The sequence below is a fragment of the Blennius ocellaris genome (assembly GCF_963422515.1).
Source record: "Blennius ocellaris genome assembly, chromosome: 5".
Lineage (NCBI taxonomy): Eukaryota > Metazoa > Chordata > Actinopteri > Blenniiformes > Blenniidae > Blennius > Blennius ocellaris.
In genome coordinates this window covers 25,903,638-25,922,011 of record NC_137654.1, presented here as the reverse complement: position 1 = coordinate 25,922,011, position 18,374 = coordinate 25,903,638, and the positions used below count along the sequence as shown (strand labels likewise).

The 18,374-nt window shown below is 41.6% G+C and overlaps 2 protein-coding genes across 2 annotated transcripts; both read right to left on the bottom strand.

The window, feature by feature from the left end:
• Window positions 1–4,163: 4,163 nt before the first annotated feature.
• On the bottom strand, window positions 4,164–7,455 carry hoxc10a (homeobox C10a; the record flags this gene model as incomplete). The annotated part of the gene is made up of 2 exons (XM_080497136.1): window positions 6,741–7,455; window positions 4,164–4,441 (listed from the first exon to the last, which is right to left on the bottom strand). The coding sequence occupies exons 1-2, from the start codon at window positions 7,438–7,440 to the stop codon at window positions 4,164–4,166; spliced, it is 978 nt and encodes a 325-aa protein (XP_080353262.1). The 5' UTR covers window positions 7,441–7,455.
• Window positions 7,456–15,353: 7,898 nt separating this feature from the next.
• Window positions 15,354–18,000, bottom strand: hoxc11a (homeobox C11a; the record flags this gene model as incomplete). Its single annotated transcript, XM_080497517.1, is given in 4 exon segments — window positions 15,354–15,711; window positions 17,133–17,891; window positions 17,894–17,972; window positions 17,974–18,000. Coding segments are annotated over 4 exon segments (1,098 nt in total). The 3' UTR covers window positions 15,354–15,478.
• Window positions 18,001–18,374: the final 374 nt, after the last annotated feature.

Below are 18,374 nucleotides of genomic sequence, written 5' to 3'. Positions count from 1 at the left end.
TGATACTCAAAGGTAATTATCCTCTCCTTGAAATAGTCACCAACCAAGAAATACAAACGTGTGCGCTTGAAATATCAAACTGAACACGCCCTAGAAATTAGGTTTTGAGTGAATAAGACAAATGGATTATATAATCTCTGCTCTACGTGTGAATATGAAACATTTATATCACAAGTTGCTCATAACATGGTGAGGACAAAGCACAGAGTCAAAGAAATCTGATCATCTGAGAGGCCAAAAGATATCAAACTGTAGATTTTTAGGCAGATAAATTCAGATTTCCGCCACAGACTATAAATCAAGGGCATTATTAATCTCATGATAAATTATTTTCCCTCTTAAAATCCAACCTGTATCAGAATAATCACAAAGATTTCTTTTATAAGACAGCCTCATTTTTAACAACATAAATCCAGAAAAATTAGTGCTGATCGATATCTCAAGGCCCATTCTCACTACGATGCCTCCAACTGCAAAGTCAAGATTTTAAAAGTGAACACATTTCTTTGTGAAACTAATTACGATCTTCTAAATTTAAAGGAAAAGCCTGCGGCGGGATGACTGCTCTCGATTTTAACTATTTTCTCTCGATGATAAGAATCGACCTAAAAAATGAATCTTAAATTGTGTGTGATGTTGCTGTCAAAGTAAAAAAAAAAAAAATCTTCCAGAGGGCAAAAAGAAAAAGTTATTGTTCCTCGTCTTCTGCGTTTAATCTAACAGCTTTCAAAAAAAATGCCACAAATCAAATCCGAGGCGCAACCTATTCCTCTGTCTGATTAGAAAATCTGTCATGTATGTGGACACGGACGGGAGAGAAAAAAAAAGAAAAGAACGGCAGATAGCATATTTGCTTCATGTCTGATCATGCCAGTGGCAGTAACACATCCTGAGCTGTCCCAGGGAAGTGGCTGACTAAAAGGCTTCAGTTCCTGTGCGCCGCACTACAAAGTGAAATAAATGACTTTATGTGTATATGGTTTTAGGGTGAATCTGTGCAGCTCTCGGGGCCGTTTCCACCGCTGTAAAGTCTTTGTGCGTGATGCATTCCAGGGGAGACACTCATTCACTGAGCTGAATGAAAGTGACTTTGGATTCCAGACTGTCTCTTCCAGCGGTCCTGCCGCCTAAAGGAGGGGGCTGAGAAAACAAGGGGAGATGGAGACCAGTGCAAACACTGGACGGACTCTCGGCTATAAGGGAAGAGATGCTGACTGTGCCAAACTCAACTGATCAATGTATTCCCTTTATGTTAAAAAGAAAATTTAAAAAAATCAAGACTTCTCGACTTCTAATTCCGTATTCACATTTCTTTTATTCTCATTAAAACAAGTAACGACATTGTTTACTGTTTAAGGGAAGACACAAATAAAGTTATGGCCTCAAGCTATATGAGACGATCAATGTGCACATGATTAACGTGCTGGCGAGTAATGATAGTTTGAATATAAATACATTTCCTCACACACACTAGAAATCTAAAGTAATTAAGAACGTTCAATTATTGGTGTAAGCGCTGAAAGTAATTTACAAATAAGAGTAGCGTTTCTCTAAGTTTTCCACTATGACGAAACGGAATATAAAGCAAAAACTTCTCTTGTTATAATGTTTGGTTGAAGAAAATACAAAGCAGAGGAAAAACCCAGGCGTTTCACCGAATAAAGGATAAAATACATAAAGTGGCTTTTAATACATCGGAATAGAGCGTTTACATTAAAGATAATGAAACCATTGAGACAAATATTACTGCCAGCAAGAAAATACTGTCATTGTCAGCATTCCCATTGTGTTCTTAAGTTCATGAAAACAACCACAAACTCAACATTAAAAGTAAATAAATACAGGGATCGTTAGGGAAAAAAAGAAGTATCTCCATCTCAGAGTCACATTGCCCAACAAACTGAAATGAATAATTCTGTAATATTCAAGAATAAAACCGTTCGGCCATTCACTGGCAGACAGAAGATTCAGGATTTCTCAGATAAGACCATCATGCGTCAATACGCATCAATTCCCTGGTTTAGAGCCACATTTGCCGGAAAATGCAACGAATCCACACAAATGACATTTATCCAGAAATCTATCCATCTGTACAGCTCAAAATTCAAGTCACTGATCATAAAACAACCCGAGGCGAAAACCTACACCGCCAGCCAGCGATGACAGATGCAATACAGCGTCTAAAACTTTACCCCATGTTGTTTACAACCTATTCTCCTCCTGAGAGCCTCGGGAGGTTTTACAGCCCACCACAAAATAACAGCAAAGAAAGAAAACGTCTCTGTCCAAGGTATTGCAGCTCAGTTCATTTACAATGCCATTTGCGGGGACCTGGGTGGCTATAGGGGGTAATTCAGCGGAAATTGTGCCCTTGATGAAGACGAACTGACGTAATCAAGGCAGTTTCTTGTTGCCGAGCCAGGAAGCCAACCCCAACAACATGAAACTACCTAAACCACGCTTCAGCTTCGCGCAAAAGGGGTTAAAATCCATGGAAAGGACAATGCATGCAAAAGGATTAACACTTCCCAGCACAAAGAGAAAAAAGGCGAGTACCGACACAAGACGCACCAGAGACAGAGCGAGGCTGCAATCAGGCTACTTCTCATAATTTCTCATAGACAGTCAATGTCTTGACTTGTGCATTCATCAGATCTTAATCCATAAATAGCATTGTGCATGGGCGCACACCATATCATGTGTTAAACAGCCTGTCATACAAACAAAAAAATCAGTACTCAGTCAGAATCCAGAAACAATGCAAATAAAATAAGCAGCAGCAGACAATGATATCGACGCGACAAAGAGGACAGTGATCAGCAGCAGGCTGATTGATCCCAAGCAACTTCCAAAGGAAGTATCGACAGGAGCAGGCGCGCGCCATGCGTGCCATCTGAGCTGTCAAGCCAAGTCCCCGTGACAGATGTGGCACACTTTCCCACAACAGGAAACCAGAATATTACGTAGAATCGGGTCCTACCTTCACTTGCTCCCCGCAGACGCCTTCCAGGTGCGTTTTGTTATCCACGTGTTTGCCGTGACGCTTGTTATTATTGTTCCTGGTGCCGACGCGGTCGCTGTCCCTTTATCCACCATCTTTCTCATTATCTCCTGCTTCCAAGAATCTCCATTATCCGGGGTGGAGGCGGCTGCTCCTTCCAGCCCAGCGCCTCGGCTGGATCCTGCACATTGCAGTCTCTGCTGTGTGGATTAGCCCTCCTCCACACACACACACCTTTAAACGCATCTTTACTGCTGCAGCACATTATATTTGCAGATCATAAAATCCACCCCCAACGCTTTCCAGGGCGAACCTGACATTAGAATTTTATGACCTTGACTTACTGTGGTCACCTGGATAATATTTAAATCAACGTTATGGTCTCTCACTTCTATTAAAACTGCCATGATCGCCCTCTCTCATCCGCAGTGTCTCTCCCTCCCTCTCATTTTCACCACTATGCCAGGGGAAGAGACAAAGTTGGTAATACCTTTCCATTTCCCCCTCCATTTATTGTTTTGGAATCGTTTGCTCTGACATAGCTTAACTTCATCCCGTGCGTGCACGAGACTGGCTTGATGCACAATGCACTGCGCGTAAACGCCACACAGCAGCAGACAGCAACCAAGAAGCTGCACAAGTGGCAAAGATTCATTATAGCCTAGCAAAGTGAAACTGCTTTCATGCCACTATTATTTATAGACAGCTTGAGATTGCCTCCTCCTTGCCTCTGGATCATGTTGTAATATAATTATCATTATGAGATAATAGCGCCCCACTGGTCCACTGCTGCTGCAAGTCTTTACCTGGAGCTCAAGTCTTATCTGCAAGTGGCAGCGTTTGTTATAGTCAAAATAGGAAGGGACGCCTTGTGTGTGTGTGTGTGTGTGTGTGTGTGTGTGTGTGTGTGTGTGTGTGTGTGTGTGTGTGTGTGTGTGTGTGTGTGTGTGTGTGTGTGTGTGTGTGTGTGTGTGTGTGTGTGTGTGTGTGTGTGTGTGTGTGTTTGAATGATATTATTTTTACAGAACAGATTCCCACATGCATGCGTTAATCTGGGCCTGTCGTGTTTGTGCGTGGATGTGGGTGTCTGTGTGTAAATGTATGAATGTGTGCAGGTGTGTATATATTATAAATAGATTAAAAAAAAAAAAAAAAACTCTTTTCAGGAATAGTTGTAAATCGCACTGTGGTCTCTTTCCCGGCTCTCCCTGCTGAGCTTCTTGAGCTTCATGCGTCTGTTTTGGAACCAGATCTTGACCTGTCTGTCGGTCAGGTTGATACTCCGACTGATCTCCAGGCGGCGCTCCCGAGACAGATACATGTTGAACAAGAACTCCTTCTCCAGCTCCAGCGTCTGGTGCTTTGTGTAGGGACAGCGCTTCTTCCTTCCACTTTTGGCTTTCAACCAGCTTCCCGTCGTCTTTTCCACAGATAAATCATCTATCGAGGCGAGAAAAACACAACGATAAGACACCGTGCCAAAAAAAAGAAGGAAAAACAAATCCAGACTGTCGTTTTGTGTAATGATCGTAAGTAGCCTTTTATCCTCCTCCAGTACAGTGGATGTCCGGAGTACACGCCCTTCTGAAATCTCAAATGAGCATTCATCACGATTTCCATGAAATATAAATGGAGCTGAGAAGAAGAGCATTACCTGGATGTGTTCTCTTCCATCTCACTTGGACAAATGAACAACACAGACCATTGCACCTTATTTTTGCTACAACTCCTACTGCTTGTAAATTGCTTTTGTGTGATGTACAACTATAATTAGATCAAATCAAAGTGGGTTGTGTAAGCACTTCTTTTGTCTATGTTGGACCTCAGACTCCCATAAAATTTTATTACCTTTGCACACCGGAGCCAAATGAATTTTGGGGAAGTTCATCGCAAAACAAAGGGAAGTCTCTGCATCGTGATTGTCGATGCAGGGAAAAACAAGACAGATAAAGAAAAGAAAGCAAAAAACAAAAAGCATCTTGGTGGTAGCAGAGGGAAAAAAAAACGTCACACTGCTGCACATTGAGTTAATTTCTTGATTAGCTCGCAGACTCCAGGGAATAACGCCTCTGTTACTCACAAACACACACACACTCACACACACACACACACACACACACACACACACACACACACACACACACACACACACACACACACACACACACACACACACACACACACACACACACACACACACACACACACACACACACACACACACCACATGGAGGATACTGTAATAATTACCCTAATGTGAACACACTCAGTGTGTGGCCCACTTTTAATCATTACTAAAACGCTTAATCCAGTGATACGGGAGTAAGAAAACACACACACACACACACACACACACACACACACACACACACACACACACACACACACACACACACACACACACACACACACACACACACACACACACACACACACACACACACACACACACACACACAGCCTTACCCGCCAATTAAATCAAAAATAAAACCAAAGAACCCCGTTGGTTGTCATGTAGGAAACGATAAATCACAACCGGAAGCTCATGTGGACACAAAAGAAAAATTACAATTAGTAGTAGCAGTAGCTGAGCTATGAGAATCAGTATAAAAGTAATACTAATACGGATTCTTACAATAATAATAATGATAAGAATAATAATTATAATATTAATAATACTCATGATAATAATAATAATAATAATAATAATAATAATAATAATAATAATAATAATAATAATAATAATAATAATACGTGCGTAATCATTGTAATTGTAGAATGTAGTATATTAATAATAATAGTCGTAAAATTGCTTATTTCATTTATTTAGGAATATTTTTCTATGTTCGTCAAACGGAAAAAAATACTTCATCAGTTTGGTCTTATTAACTTGCTCTTGTTAAAGGAAACACGTTCTAGGCTTTGAGTTACTACTGCAGAACTAATTAAATGATTAGTGCCAAATACAGCTAGTACATCAGACACTATGCGTTGGGTCGACGCCGAACGGTTGGAAATGTGTTTCCTTTTTTAAATTATCATAACTGGAAATTTCGCAATGCAGTTTTTGTTTTTATATAATGCAGGCTCGTTTTGGCAAGATGTGTTTCAGCTCTACAGCAAAACCAAATGATTTAATGTTCATTTAAGTTACTCTTAATTGACTGTGGGAAAATATTAAAAATAGCTACAGTATATACGTCTCATGATGCAAATGACCCACAAGAAAGAGTGGCGTGTGTGTGTGTGTGTGTGTGTGTGTGTGTGTGTGTGTGTGTGTGTGTGTGTGTGTGTGTGTGTGTGTGTGTGTGTGTGTGTGTGTGTGTGTGTGTGTGTGTGTGTGTGTGTGTGTGTGTGTGTGTGTGTGTGAGAGAGAGAGAGAGAGAGAGAGAGAGAGAGAGAGAGAGAGAGAGCGTGTTTATTTCAATGATAAGTGTCCATCTCACGTTCTCACATTAATGGAAAGGTGTTAAATGCCATGGCCACCATTACCCCTGCTAGGAGAGGCTGTCAAGTGCACATATACAGCTCCATATGTCCACATCAGACTCGACTCTTCAGTATGACACAAATAACACCTTGAAAACACAAAAAACTCATCAATATGTCTAATTCCCGAGTCTACACCTTTATGCTTTTGCTATTGTATCAAAACAGCGAAATGTGCTCGATTGTCAGAGATGGCATGGGAGGAGAGGAGAGGAGTGGGGGGAGGGGGGCGCGTAAAGTTGTAATCTACCTTTTAATTCTCCGTCCGAGTTATCTGAGCAGCTGTCACTCCTGGCCTTCAGACTCTCCTCTGACTTTGAAACCTCTCTCGCTGTCTCCTGTGCCGCTGTGCTGCAACTTATTGTCGATTCTGCTGCTGACTCAACAGATGCCGCCAAGTGGGTGAGGGAGAAGCTGGAGGGGAAGTGCTGCTCGTCCTGCTGCGGCCTCTCCCCGTCGTACACCTGGAAACAGCCGCTGGACGAGGCGGCGGTTTGCTCAGGCCGGCAGCTATTGTCCCCCAGCCGGATGTAAGTGGCCGACTCTGTTGTCTGCTTCCCCTTATTGCTGTCATCCTGATAAAGGCAACAAAACGCCTCCTCTTTGACGCTGCCCGCTGGAAACGAGCAGGGCTGTAAACACTGGGCAACAGGTTGCTCGTCCCTGCTGGGTTTGGAGCCCGGGGTCCATGTGGCCAGCTGTGTTGACAGGTAAGACGCATCCTGGAAGCCGCTGAGCGCCAGACCTCCCGGAGCAACCTCGTCTCTTTTGGAGAGTAGAGACGGTCCAGCCTTCCCAATGTTTCTCATCACTGAATATCCGTACTCCGCAGCTGAGTGGATGTACATTCCGGGGCTGCCGGAATAACCCTCACCCCTGAAAGAAGATGATCCTCCCATTAAGGAATCCATCAGGAAGTTACCGGGCGCTATGTTATTCGGACATGACATTTTTCTTTTCTTTTTTTCTTTCTTTCTTTTTTTTTTACGCACGCAGCCAACTCGTTTTGGTGTGTGCCACTGGTCTGGACTGCACTACGGGATTTCTCCAGGAGAATACGGACAGTGGGATGCTGACATCTTTTGGAGGGGGTGCAAAAATATCAGTAACATAATTATGGATGCTCGGAGACATGTCATGTGAGTTTCAGACCAATAGCGGCTTGGAAGTGGCCTTGATGCTCCAGACTGACGTGACGTCAGCGCGGTCAAGTTGGGAACCGAGGAGGCTTTTTGGTGGAGCAAGAGCGCCACCCAGTGGCCACACGGTGGTAAAACTGGCAGGCCCACAGCAGCAAGAACAAAGGACTGCTTGCTGCTGCGGCAGGGATTTTCTAGGGCGTTTGGGCTTACGTGGACTTTTTTAAATTCTATTTCAAAGCAGAGGATCAAATTGTTTCAATTAAATTAGCTGAAGTGATTTTCCTTTTTTTTTTGGCCTTCGTTAATGATTTGGGGGAGAAATCGAGAAGGATTCAGACAATAATTTGTTTGGTTTTGTTTCACTTCTTATTGTTTGTTTTCTGCGATGTGCTTTGTTGTTGCCACAGACTTAAGGGCAGGTAAGAGAAAAGGTACAACTCGAACTTTGGAAATGAAGATCTCTTTCTCGAGTGTCAAATGCATAACAGTCAAACTAATGGTGTGCAATGGATTGGAATGTGAATACGTGTTTGCATTTAATGCTTAGGACTGCGATATCTTTAAAAATGCAGTTCACTCACATGTGTGCAACATTACAACCACTTTTCTTATTGAACTGGGACTATCGTTTTGCCGTTCTTGTCGCTGTACCGCTGTACTATACGTCGTTGCACCACAATCATTTTAAAATAAATTGGACACTTAAGGCACCAGTTAGTTAACGTTAACCAGACTGGACTAATTCATGAAACAGCACCTGGCTGTTTAACTGGTTTAGTGTCGTAAACAAGGCTACAAAACTGAAACTACACGAAGATTCCTACGCAAAATGATGGATGATTGTTAAAGTGACGTTAAAGAAAATTATTTGAAGAATTGCATCAAGTGCAATGCATCTATAATTCGTTTTTACTTTTCACATTAGTATTATTGTAGGCATTGCACGGCATCATTTCCAGGCATTGCATTGTGTCTAAATGTGTTGTAGATTTAAAAAAATAGGTTCGTTGAAAAAATAAGTGCACACTCGAGGAGCTTATTCGTGAAATAAAGCGTTTCTAAACGTGCGAGTTCTGTGCGTATTTGCGCACGTTTTCTTATTTATTTTCATTGATGCGTTTCAAATTTCTTTCTGTGACAATTGTTGACATTGAGCAGGAATGAGATAAACAAATCCTGCTGCATTATGTAGATTGTGAAAGCCGCTTTAAAAATGTCCTGACGTAATAGTGTGAATTCAATAAAATATGCGTCCCTTGTAGCACACAATACTTAATGTGTTTAAAACGCATTTGTGGGAGAATACTCCGACTCAGCGGCTATCCGTTAAAAATTCAAATTGAAGTTTACACTTGATCTGTTTTTTGTTGAAATATATATGTCGATAATGTGAATTTGGCCTCAAATAACCAATTTAGTCTAAAAGTGGTGTTTGGTCAAAAATACCAGAATTTCTGCGTTTGATGTCTGCTGCTGCAGTCGGGACGTTTTATTGAAATCAATCAATCAAAAACAGTCAGAAAAACTCTGCACTTGCAGAAACGACTTTTCAACCCAATCCAAAAACCAATGCAATGAATTCGGACCTTGTGTGTGAGTTTATTCATTTATTTCAAATGAAGACATAGACTTATTTTTGTATCTTTGGTGTATTACATGGACAATTTCTAATTTAGAAGCAACTACACCATGTCCAATGAGGCTGCAGAGATTCAACATGCTCAATGCGAAAAACTTTTACGCACGGTCAGATTTTCAGAAAATAAACATTGATTGGATATCCAACAGATTTATCAATATGTAAAATAATGTGATAAAATAATGGTTTAATAGTATTATAAATTGTATGTATTACTTCTTTGCTGCGGCATTGCTTGATATCTACTATTTACGCATTTGTTTTTGTCTCGTTTTGTTTACGCGAGCCTTTCCGTCCGTCTATCTGTTTGTGTGTGCAGGCCAGAGTCTTTCAACGGCAAGGGCAACATATTTCTTTCATTGAATTTCTTCGAAAGTGTGTCTTTATTTTAATATATACAGTTGTGCTTGTCTGCAAGACAAATATCTGCGTTTTTGATGCATTGAATGTAAGTGAATAAATATTTTATCAAGTGATTTGTGTCGTTTTTGGTCATCCACTCCTTAGGTTCCTCACAATTTTGGAAAAAAAAAAGTGCAAAGGGAACATCAACGTAAAACTGGAATATCTTGCTTAAATTATGAAATATTCAGAAAATCTATTGAGTAACTTTGTCCCTGGATTTGATCTTCGAGAGGAAAAATATTGTGTAATTCCAGAAATATTCCAGGTTTAAACCGTGCTCACATTTCTGTGATGAGTCAGCTTCACATGCCTCAGCTTCACTCCGGGTCACACTGAAAACCACATCTTAACCTTTTTCACAAACTCGGGTGATTGACAAACGTGCAACGAAATGCTTTACGAAAAACACACCTGATCTGCAGGTCATTGAACTTATCGCACAAATACGTTACGCACATAAATTACACATATACAAACTGAAAGAAGGAGTTGTTTGATTATGACTCTGGCTTTTTCTTACTATGCGCATGTATGATAACATGTGGAGTGAACATTGGGTACTGGCATCGTGACCTCGCAGACCTGCACGCGAGGGAATGTCACGCACCTGAAATGATAAAGGCAGCAGTGAACTTGTTGGGATGTCACACCTGGCGCAATAACAAAATAGTGGTGTGTGTGTGCATGTGTGTGTGTGTGTGTGTGTGGGGGGGGGGGGGGGGGGGGGGGGGGGGGTATTAGGTGTCACAGATGGGACAGTAATGTGCAGCTACAGGCCTGTTGGAACCATGGAAACAGCACAGTCTATGGATGTGGGGGGAAAAGTGTGTGATTATGCCAAGATATGCCTCAGAAACATGAGTCTGTGGTTATGAGCAGAGAACACAGTGACAGTGGATCTGGGCCGATAACAGTCACATTATATTAGAGAGAAGCTCACAGTTGCTATAGCACTATTTCTCTGGATTATTCAAACATATTCTGTTATTACATGACGTACACTGAGTGTTAAGAACAAAAGGTCTATTCAGAGATTAGGAGAAAGGTTTTTCTGGCCATGGCTACCTGTCTGCTTCGAAAACAAAGTGTAGTTTCTTCACCCAGGTCTGTTTTTCTCACGGAATAAAGAGCGCAGCATTGTTCCCCAATGAGCTATTCCACCAAATTTCGTAATTTGATTTCTCTTTATGCTTTAAACCCACTTTTTTTTGTCCGGTTGCCAACCATTTTCAAGAAAAACTCAGGTAATTTCGCACATGGCCATGCTGTAATTTAGGGAGCATTAAAACAACACACACACACACACACACACACACACACACACACACACACACACACACACACACACACACACACACACACACACACACACACACACACACACACACACAAATACTGTGTATACACATTACTACGGTCTTTACACTTGTCTAAACTTCAGCCAGCGCTGGCCACTAAATTACCGTCCAATTGATTGCGAACCTGGAGGCTGTTATCATGATGCAAACAGGTATGGGTGCTGAATGCTGCAGGGCACACGGCATGGTAGCGGGATTCCTTATTGTACTAATCAGCAGCCACTGGGGCGACACAACTAATTTGCTCCTGGCAGCCACTTTGAAATATCTTTCCAGTTGGATGTGTTGAGGTTCTGCTTTGTGTCCTCTTTCATGCTGCTGTCCACTCCATGTGCAACGGCAAATTTATGGTGCTACAATCATGTAAGTTCTTAATTAAAAACCAAGTGATAACCCACTTTCAAAGTGCAGCGGCGTTGCATTATTACCACTGACCACCTCACCGTGTAACCTGCGCGCCGCAGCATTCGCGCACTGAACGTAGGACTTTCTATACATAATAGTAAAGTGATTAAATGACACTCCACACATGCGCTTATTGAAATTAAACTGTCCCGAGAATTAGTTGAAAGCCACAATAGCAGTAGCTCTTCTTCTTCTTCTTCTTTATTTTTTTTTTTTACAGCAAGGAACGGTTTTATGGCCCAATAGAGCAGGTTAGGTGCTGAGATGTAAGTAGAACATTGTAGTATAAAACCATTCACTGGCCTATAATGTCCTGATTAGCATTTACAAAGAAAAAATAGCTATAATCCAAGTTTTAGTTAAAAATTTGAAATAAACATCACAAATTCTATCGGGTAAATATTTTAACTTGAACATATAAAAGCAAAAGAGGAAATATTGCAAACTACTGAAAATATAGAATTGCTCTTAAAGTTTGAGGGTTTTTTTCTCCATATAGCAGTTTTAGTAGCTTTACAGTTTTAAAATAATGTTTATATGAGTGTTTTTATTGTCACTCGGAATGATAAAGAATATGTCCTTATATTTATTACAGTTTATTTTAGTAAAATATATTGAGGATATACCCTTTTTCAGGACTGACATAGTCTATATAAAGAATACTGACATTTTCTTTATTCATTGAATTTTATGGAAAAAAATAATACATGGAATCACGTTTTGTAGCAGTTGTACAACATGAGAACATTAATAATAATAACTCAGGACAGTTTGTATTTGAGTTAACGCATTTTTTCTTTGCATTGCAACGCTGAGCCCACCTTCCCTCCTCCTCCCCGTCCTTATAGAACACACACACACACACACACACGCACACACACTCACACACGCACACACCGCCATTTTCTTTCACCACAACACCCAAGTGCACAAGCCCAGACTGAGAGAGTAACAGGAGCAGTGAGGTTTTCCTGCAGAGAGCACTCCTGTCACACAGCACACGAGCAGGGATGTCAGGACGCAGGATGTCTCTAATCACACTGCATGTTGTCACCGACCCTGTCAGGAAACGTTTTCAAGATCCCGGAGAGGAAACTAAAGAGCCACAAAGGCCTGGAGCCTCTTGGCCCCCGTGTGGTTGATGGACAACATTTGCAGGCGCATCTGCTGCGCGCGCTGTCAGTGACGTTGTGTGTTGGGGAGAAACCTACAAATTACGCACGTCACCATCCCAGGGCCAAGGTTGGTGGGTGTGGCAAAAGAGGGGGGGCTCCTATAGCCTTGATCTCCGGGTGTGAGTCGTCTCTCTTTTGTGAGATCGGCCCCCTTGTCCTTCCTGATAATACACTCACGTATGTAGATTAGGTCTGATTTCAGTTCTTGTGGATAAAATACATTGCGGGATATCTCCTTAGAAAAATAAATTCACAGTGACACGATGGACAGTCGCATGCACCACCAGCTTCTATTACCTCTTTTTCTCTTTTGCAAAGTATCATAATTAAAATCTGACTTGGAAAATAACTTTTTTTTCTAATAGTACTCAATTAACCAAAACACACCATAAACAAACAACCAGGCGCAAAAGCAACACGAAGCAAAATGACATGGCGTGACTTGTTTGTTATTTTTTGTTTTTGTGTTGTTTTTTTTCAGGATTCCTTTCTAAATCCAAGAATCACACTCCCAAGCACGTACAGTCTTGTTCGCAGTCACAGAACACCCAATACGACCTGTAGGACTACACTGTGACATCCACACACACACCAACGAGTTTTTCCTCATGGCGGAGAATACAAATCTAGGTTCCTACTGTTTATACCAACATGTTTTAAAGCGTCTCATGCGTGAAAACGTATACATTTTACAAGGACAATAAAGTGTATTTACTGGGCGTGCTAAAGCCGGCAAAGTTACCTGCTGTAGTTTAATGCGAGGGGTCAAAGTTGGTCTCTGTACACATTCCACTTTCTGTTCCCACTCATTCTCATTGGCCCATTGCGCCGCTGCACACATTTCCGGGCTAAAGAGGCTCCTTGATTCCACTTTATTGCAGCGGGTTAAAGGTGAAGGCCTTGACATTATTGAAGTTCAAAGACTACATTTAATTATAAATTGTACTTAATGCACACGTGCAATCATCATGCACATATGTTGGGCCACGGGAACACATACGAAATACACATGCGCTCGCCAAAGGCGTGCGCGCACCCACCCACACACACACACACACACACAAGCTTAGGTAAAAAAAAAAAAAAAAAAAAGGAGGAATGGCAATAACGATTTCCTTTCCCCTAGCTATCTCTTGTTATAACTCTTAACACATGGTCCAATTAGTCAACAATTATTTATTCATAACTCAAAGGCTGTGATTTAAGGTTAGCTCCAACAAATCGGCGATAATTTCCAATAAGTCTATTTATTGCACAATTTTTTTTTCCCCAGCTCAGTTCAAGGACATGCTGTGACTGAAAATATTAATGACTTACATTAACGAATAATCCTTCGTCTATGGAAAGGCTGGGAGGTTCAGAATGTTCTAGTTTTCTCATTCCACAGAGGAAGAATGCAAGCCAAGGGGCATTGCATGGTGGCTGAGCGCACGAGAGGATGGGGGTTGGTTTGACGTTGCAGGACACACAGAGTTGAGTTCATGTCGAAATCTCCTGGCAAGTTTTGTCTTTGGACATCCAGTCTTGCTTGTTTACTATTTACTGCGGAAGTGAACGCCATTTCCCCCTGAACAGACGGTGCAATTAAGAGAAAAAAATAGCCATTTAGTGCCTCTGTCTTTATGGCAGTGTCTAGACTACAAGAGTGGCGATTCCATTTAGTGGGCACTAAAAGAGGTTATCATTCGCCTCTCTTTCTCCACATTTCTAAGATCTGGCCTCTATCTTCGTTTAACGCGCGTGCTAAAATTCAAACAAGTTCTTTCAAGGTGGTTTAACCTCAAAATGGCAGAAAATCTGACAAGTTGTGGGCCCGCACACACCAATCCGCCACTGCAAATGTGTACGTCCTCACACACACTGACAATCAACACAAAGTGTCCACGGGTTATGTAAGAGGGCCAGTCGTTTTTTGGGGGGGGAATTCTACACACATTTTTTTTATCAGGAGTTGCTATTTTGGAAAACGTCAACAAACATTGCGCCCTTTCAAAGAAAAAACTCCGACACACGTTCAGGGGGTAACAGTTAGGGACAGAAAGCACAAAGTCGTACACGTTTCTTGCCTATACGTTTGTGTTTATTTAATATAGGTATTATGTTAACGATACACAGGCCGACAATCTGTTCCTTCTCTCTGGAATCCAAAGCACCAATGTTTAAAGCAAATAATTTAACGAGTGTTGGCGTTAAAGCTGTAAAAGTAGTATGGGCAGTGTACTGAAAAATAGCAGCAGGGATAGGAGGGGAAAGGAAATTCAACATACGCCTATTTACAGTCACGAATGCACATTGCATAGGCTACTCTGTACAGGAGGGAGATATACTTTCACAGATTGGACGTCACAGTTCTCAATGGCGAAAAAAATGCATCCTGGAGTATTTTTTTCTAACTTGTTCGTACTCTGGTCGAGAAATAATTAGATAATGATATGCTATATACAAAGACCAGAGGGAGGGATAAGAGCTCAAAGTTGTCCGCGCAATAAGGATTCAAACTGTCTTTGTTACATTTTTGATATTTCAACAAATATGTCTATATGAACAGTAGAATAAACACAATGGAGAATGATGATAAATAGAGGGACATACTCAAGAACAGCATATAAATGATTATTCTAACCATGTGGGCCTTTCTTGGGGACCAGATAGAAACTCATCGCCGCCCGAAGGGCAACAAGAAAATGGCGACTTTACCCCCCATGCAGGCCTATTTTCTTCCACTGTCCACTTCAGCATTGCACTGTTGGTGATGATATGGGCTCCGTTAGAAAATGGTGATGCCCACGATTACAATTCAATGAGATAAGAGGGGGGGGAGGCCCTGAAAAGCCACCGTCCAAGATCGTGACACTTTCTGCTCCTCACAAGAGGGGGTTTCCAGAGAAGTACTGGAGGCGATCCCTGCTCAGCTTCTTCTCTTTCATTCTTCTATTCTGAAACCAGATTTTAACCTGCCGGTCAGTGAGGTTTAACATTCGGGAGAGCTGAAGCCTTTTCTCCTTGTTGATGTAAACGTTAAAGAAGAATTCCCGCTCCAGCTCACGAATCTGAAACTTGGAATATGGACACCTCTTCTTTCTTGTTCGTGGAGCGCCTGAAGAAGAGAATACAATTAACAATAAAAAATAAAAATCAGAGTGTCTGTGGGAACAGCAACCATGTTACCTGAATCAATAATATTGTATACATTCAGAAAAAAAAGGAGGGATCAGAGAAGGCTTTGCTGCTGAGGTGGCGATAGATTTGCCAGATGCTCAGAATTCAGTCTCAGTGGCATTACTAATGATAACATTTCAGTCCACATTCATCAGGCGAAGAGGCTGAAGCTATCAGATAAACCAGCCATAAAGAGTGTTAAATATCCGAAACGTCTGGAGTAAATAATATCAACTTACAGCCTCTAAGTACGTGTTTATCTGTTATAAATATACAACAACAAAAGTATTTCACCGCATTATATGCGCCACATTCCTCTGGAGCTAAACTAACTATTTACATAGTCTTTTGGCAGTCACTTTAAATGCACTGGCCTTTTCTGCAATGGCATGGTCACCCCTGTGGCCCTATAATGTCTTATCAAACTATTTTTTTTAATTAGTATTATTATTTATTTTGTGTGTAGAAAAAGAGGGGAGTCTCTAATCTCAGTTAGCCTGGCTGAGCTAAGAGTGGACATGAGGCTGGACACCAATATCATCTATGTGCCGCAACAATACACATTTTTAACCCTTAAAATGGCGCATCCAGGTTGTTCTAGTATGAGTATTAGCAGTGATGTCAATAAGAGGCACGAAAATCACGAAACAACTGGCAACGTGGAGATTTAAATATGAGCGAAATTCAGCTTTTTGTGCGTATTTTGAGAAAATGTCAATTGTATTTCTGTGGAGGAGTTTTTTTTCACTGATTCACCTATTTTGTAGTGAAACGATTGTGATTTAAGATAGATAGATAGATAGATAGATAGATAGATAGATAGATAGATAGATAGATAGATAGATAGATAGATAGATAGATAGATAGATAGATAGATAGATAGATAGATAGATAGATAGATAGATAGATAGATAGATAGATAGATAGATAGATAGCATTTAACAGTAAAGTGTGTAATACTCTCTCCAGCATGTCTTTTGCGGGCAAAGTCAGTCCTAAAAGAAAATTCACAAGACGCCAAAAGCAATGTTCTGCCCAATTGGTTTTTACTCTCGACAGCCCAACGAGAAAATCCCTTAAAATGCCCAACGCAAGTTCATGATCAAAGTTAACATTTGTCACAATAGCTCTCTCTTAAAAATTTCACAGACTCTCACCATAGAGGCGTCTGTGTATAACATCCCCCTTTTTTTCAAAGCGCTTTCCCATCGTAAAAATTCTTCTCGTTGCAAGAAAGAGCTTTGTAGGGTTATAATAAAATCCTTTGAATGCTTATAAAACTCCACATAAAATCTGACCGACAAAACACCGGGCTAGTCCCCTTAACCTTCCCCCATTTTACTGCTTCGGTATACCTACTCGAGTGGCTGCTCTTGCTGGCGCTGCCGTCCTTGGTTGTTGCGGAGGAAGAAGTGCAAGAGCCCGAATTTGTATGTTCCTCCTCATCTTCTGGTTCTTTTTCCTGCTCCGGAGCTCCGGGGACGGAGGCTGTGGGCTGCTGCTGCTGCTGCTGCTCCTGGGAGTCGCTTTCCAGCTTCCCCCCCTCGCCCTTTTGTAAACAATTGTCTGACTGATTGTCCGTGCTGCTGCAGTACGCGGTCTCGAAAAAGCGGTCGAATCCTTGCGGGAGGACGTTGTTCTTCCCCACGCCGGAGTAAAAACCTGTGGAGGGGTGATTGGAGCCCGGGTGGGTGTGATGGTGATGGTGGTGGCTGTACACACTCTCGTTCTTCATAAGCATTTCTGTCATGGTGGATGGTGGAAGACAGTCCCTATGCACCAGATCCTCTCCCGAGTAGCACGATGCATAATTGCTTCTGTGGTGCCATTTACTCGCTGGGTCCAAGCCGTATGAAACTTCCCGTACCGGCTGCACTTGAGACAGATTTGTGGAATAAGGGTAGCTGATTTGCCGGGACGGGGCCTGTGGAAGAAACGAAGAGACGGCAGAAAACTCGGGGACGTAGTAGGTGCAGCTGGGGAGGTAGATGTTGGACGCGCAGCCCGTCCTGTCCCCAAACTCGGATGTCCGGTCTTTGCGCGTCTGAGAGCAGAAGTTGCCCAGATTCACCGAGTTAAACATCTTTCTCTCTCTCTCGTACTCCGTACTATAGATAGATGTTTTGGATACGAGCTGCAGCAGAAGGGAAAAATTTGGGAAGGCGAGATGACGCGCAATCCGTCTAAGTCGCCCCGCAGACACGTGATCGAAAGTAGATATTGTCATATATCAATTTGGAAGAGTTGGATGTGTAGGAGTGGTTGGCTTTAGGTAAGATCGAGGAGGTTCAAACGAGTAATTTTCAAACACTACAGGCTCACTAGGAAAACCAGTAACAGATTTTTTTGTTTGCTGGCTTATGACAATTAGAGAGATGTGTGCAGTGTGTGTGTTTATGTTTATGGGCTGCTGGGAGGCTAACTGAACAGCTACAGCTCCTTAAAAGGCATAGCACAAACTGCACTGGGCTCCCACTGCTCTTTATTTCATAGTCTTATGGCGTTTAAAAGGTAAGATTATTATTATTATTATTATTATTATTATTATTATTATTATTATTATTATTATTATTATTATTATTATTATTATTATTATTATTA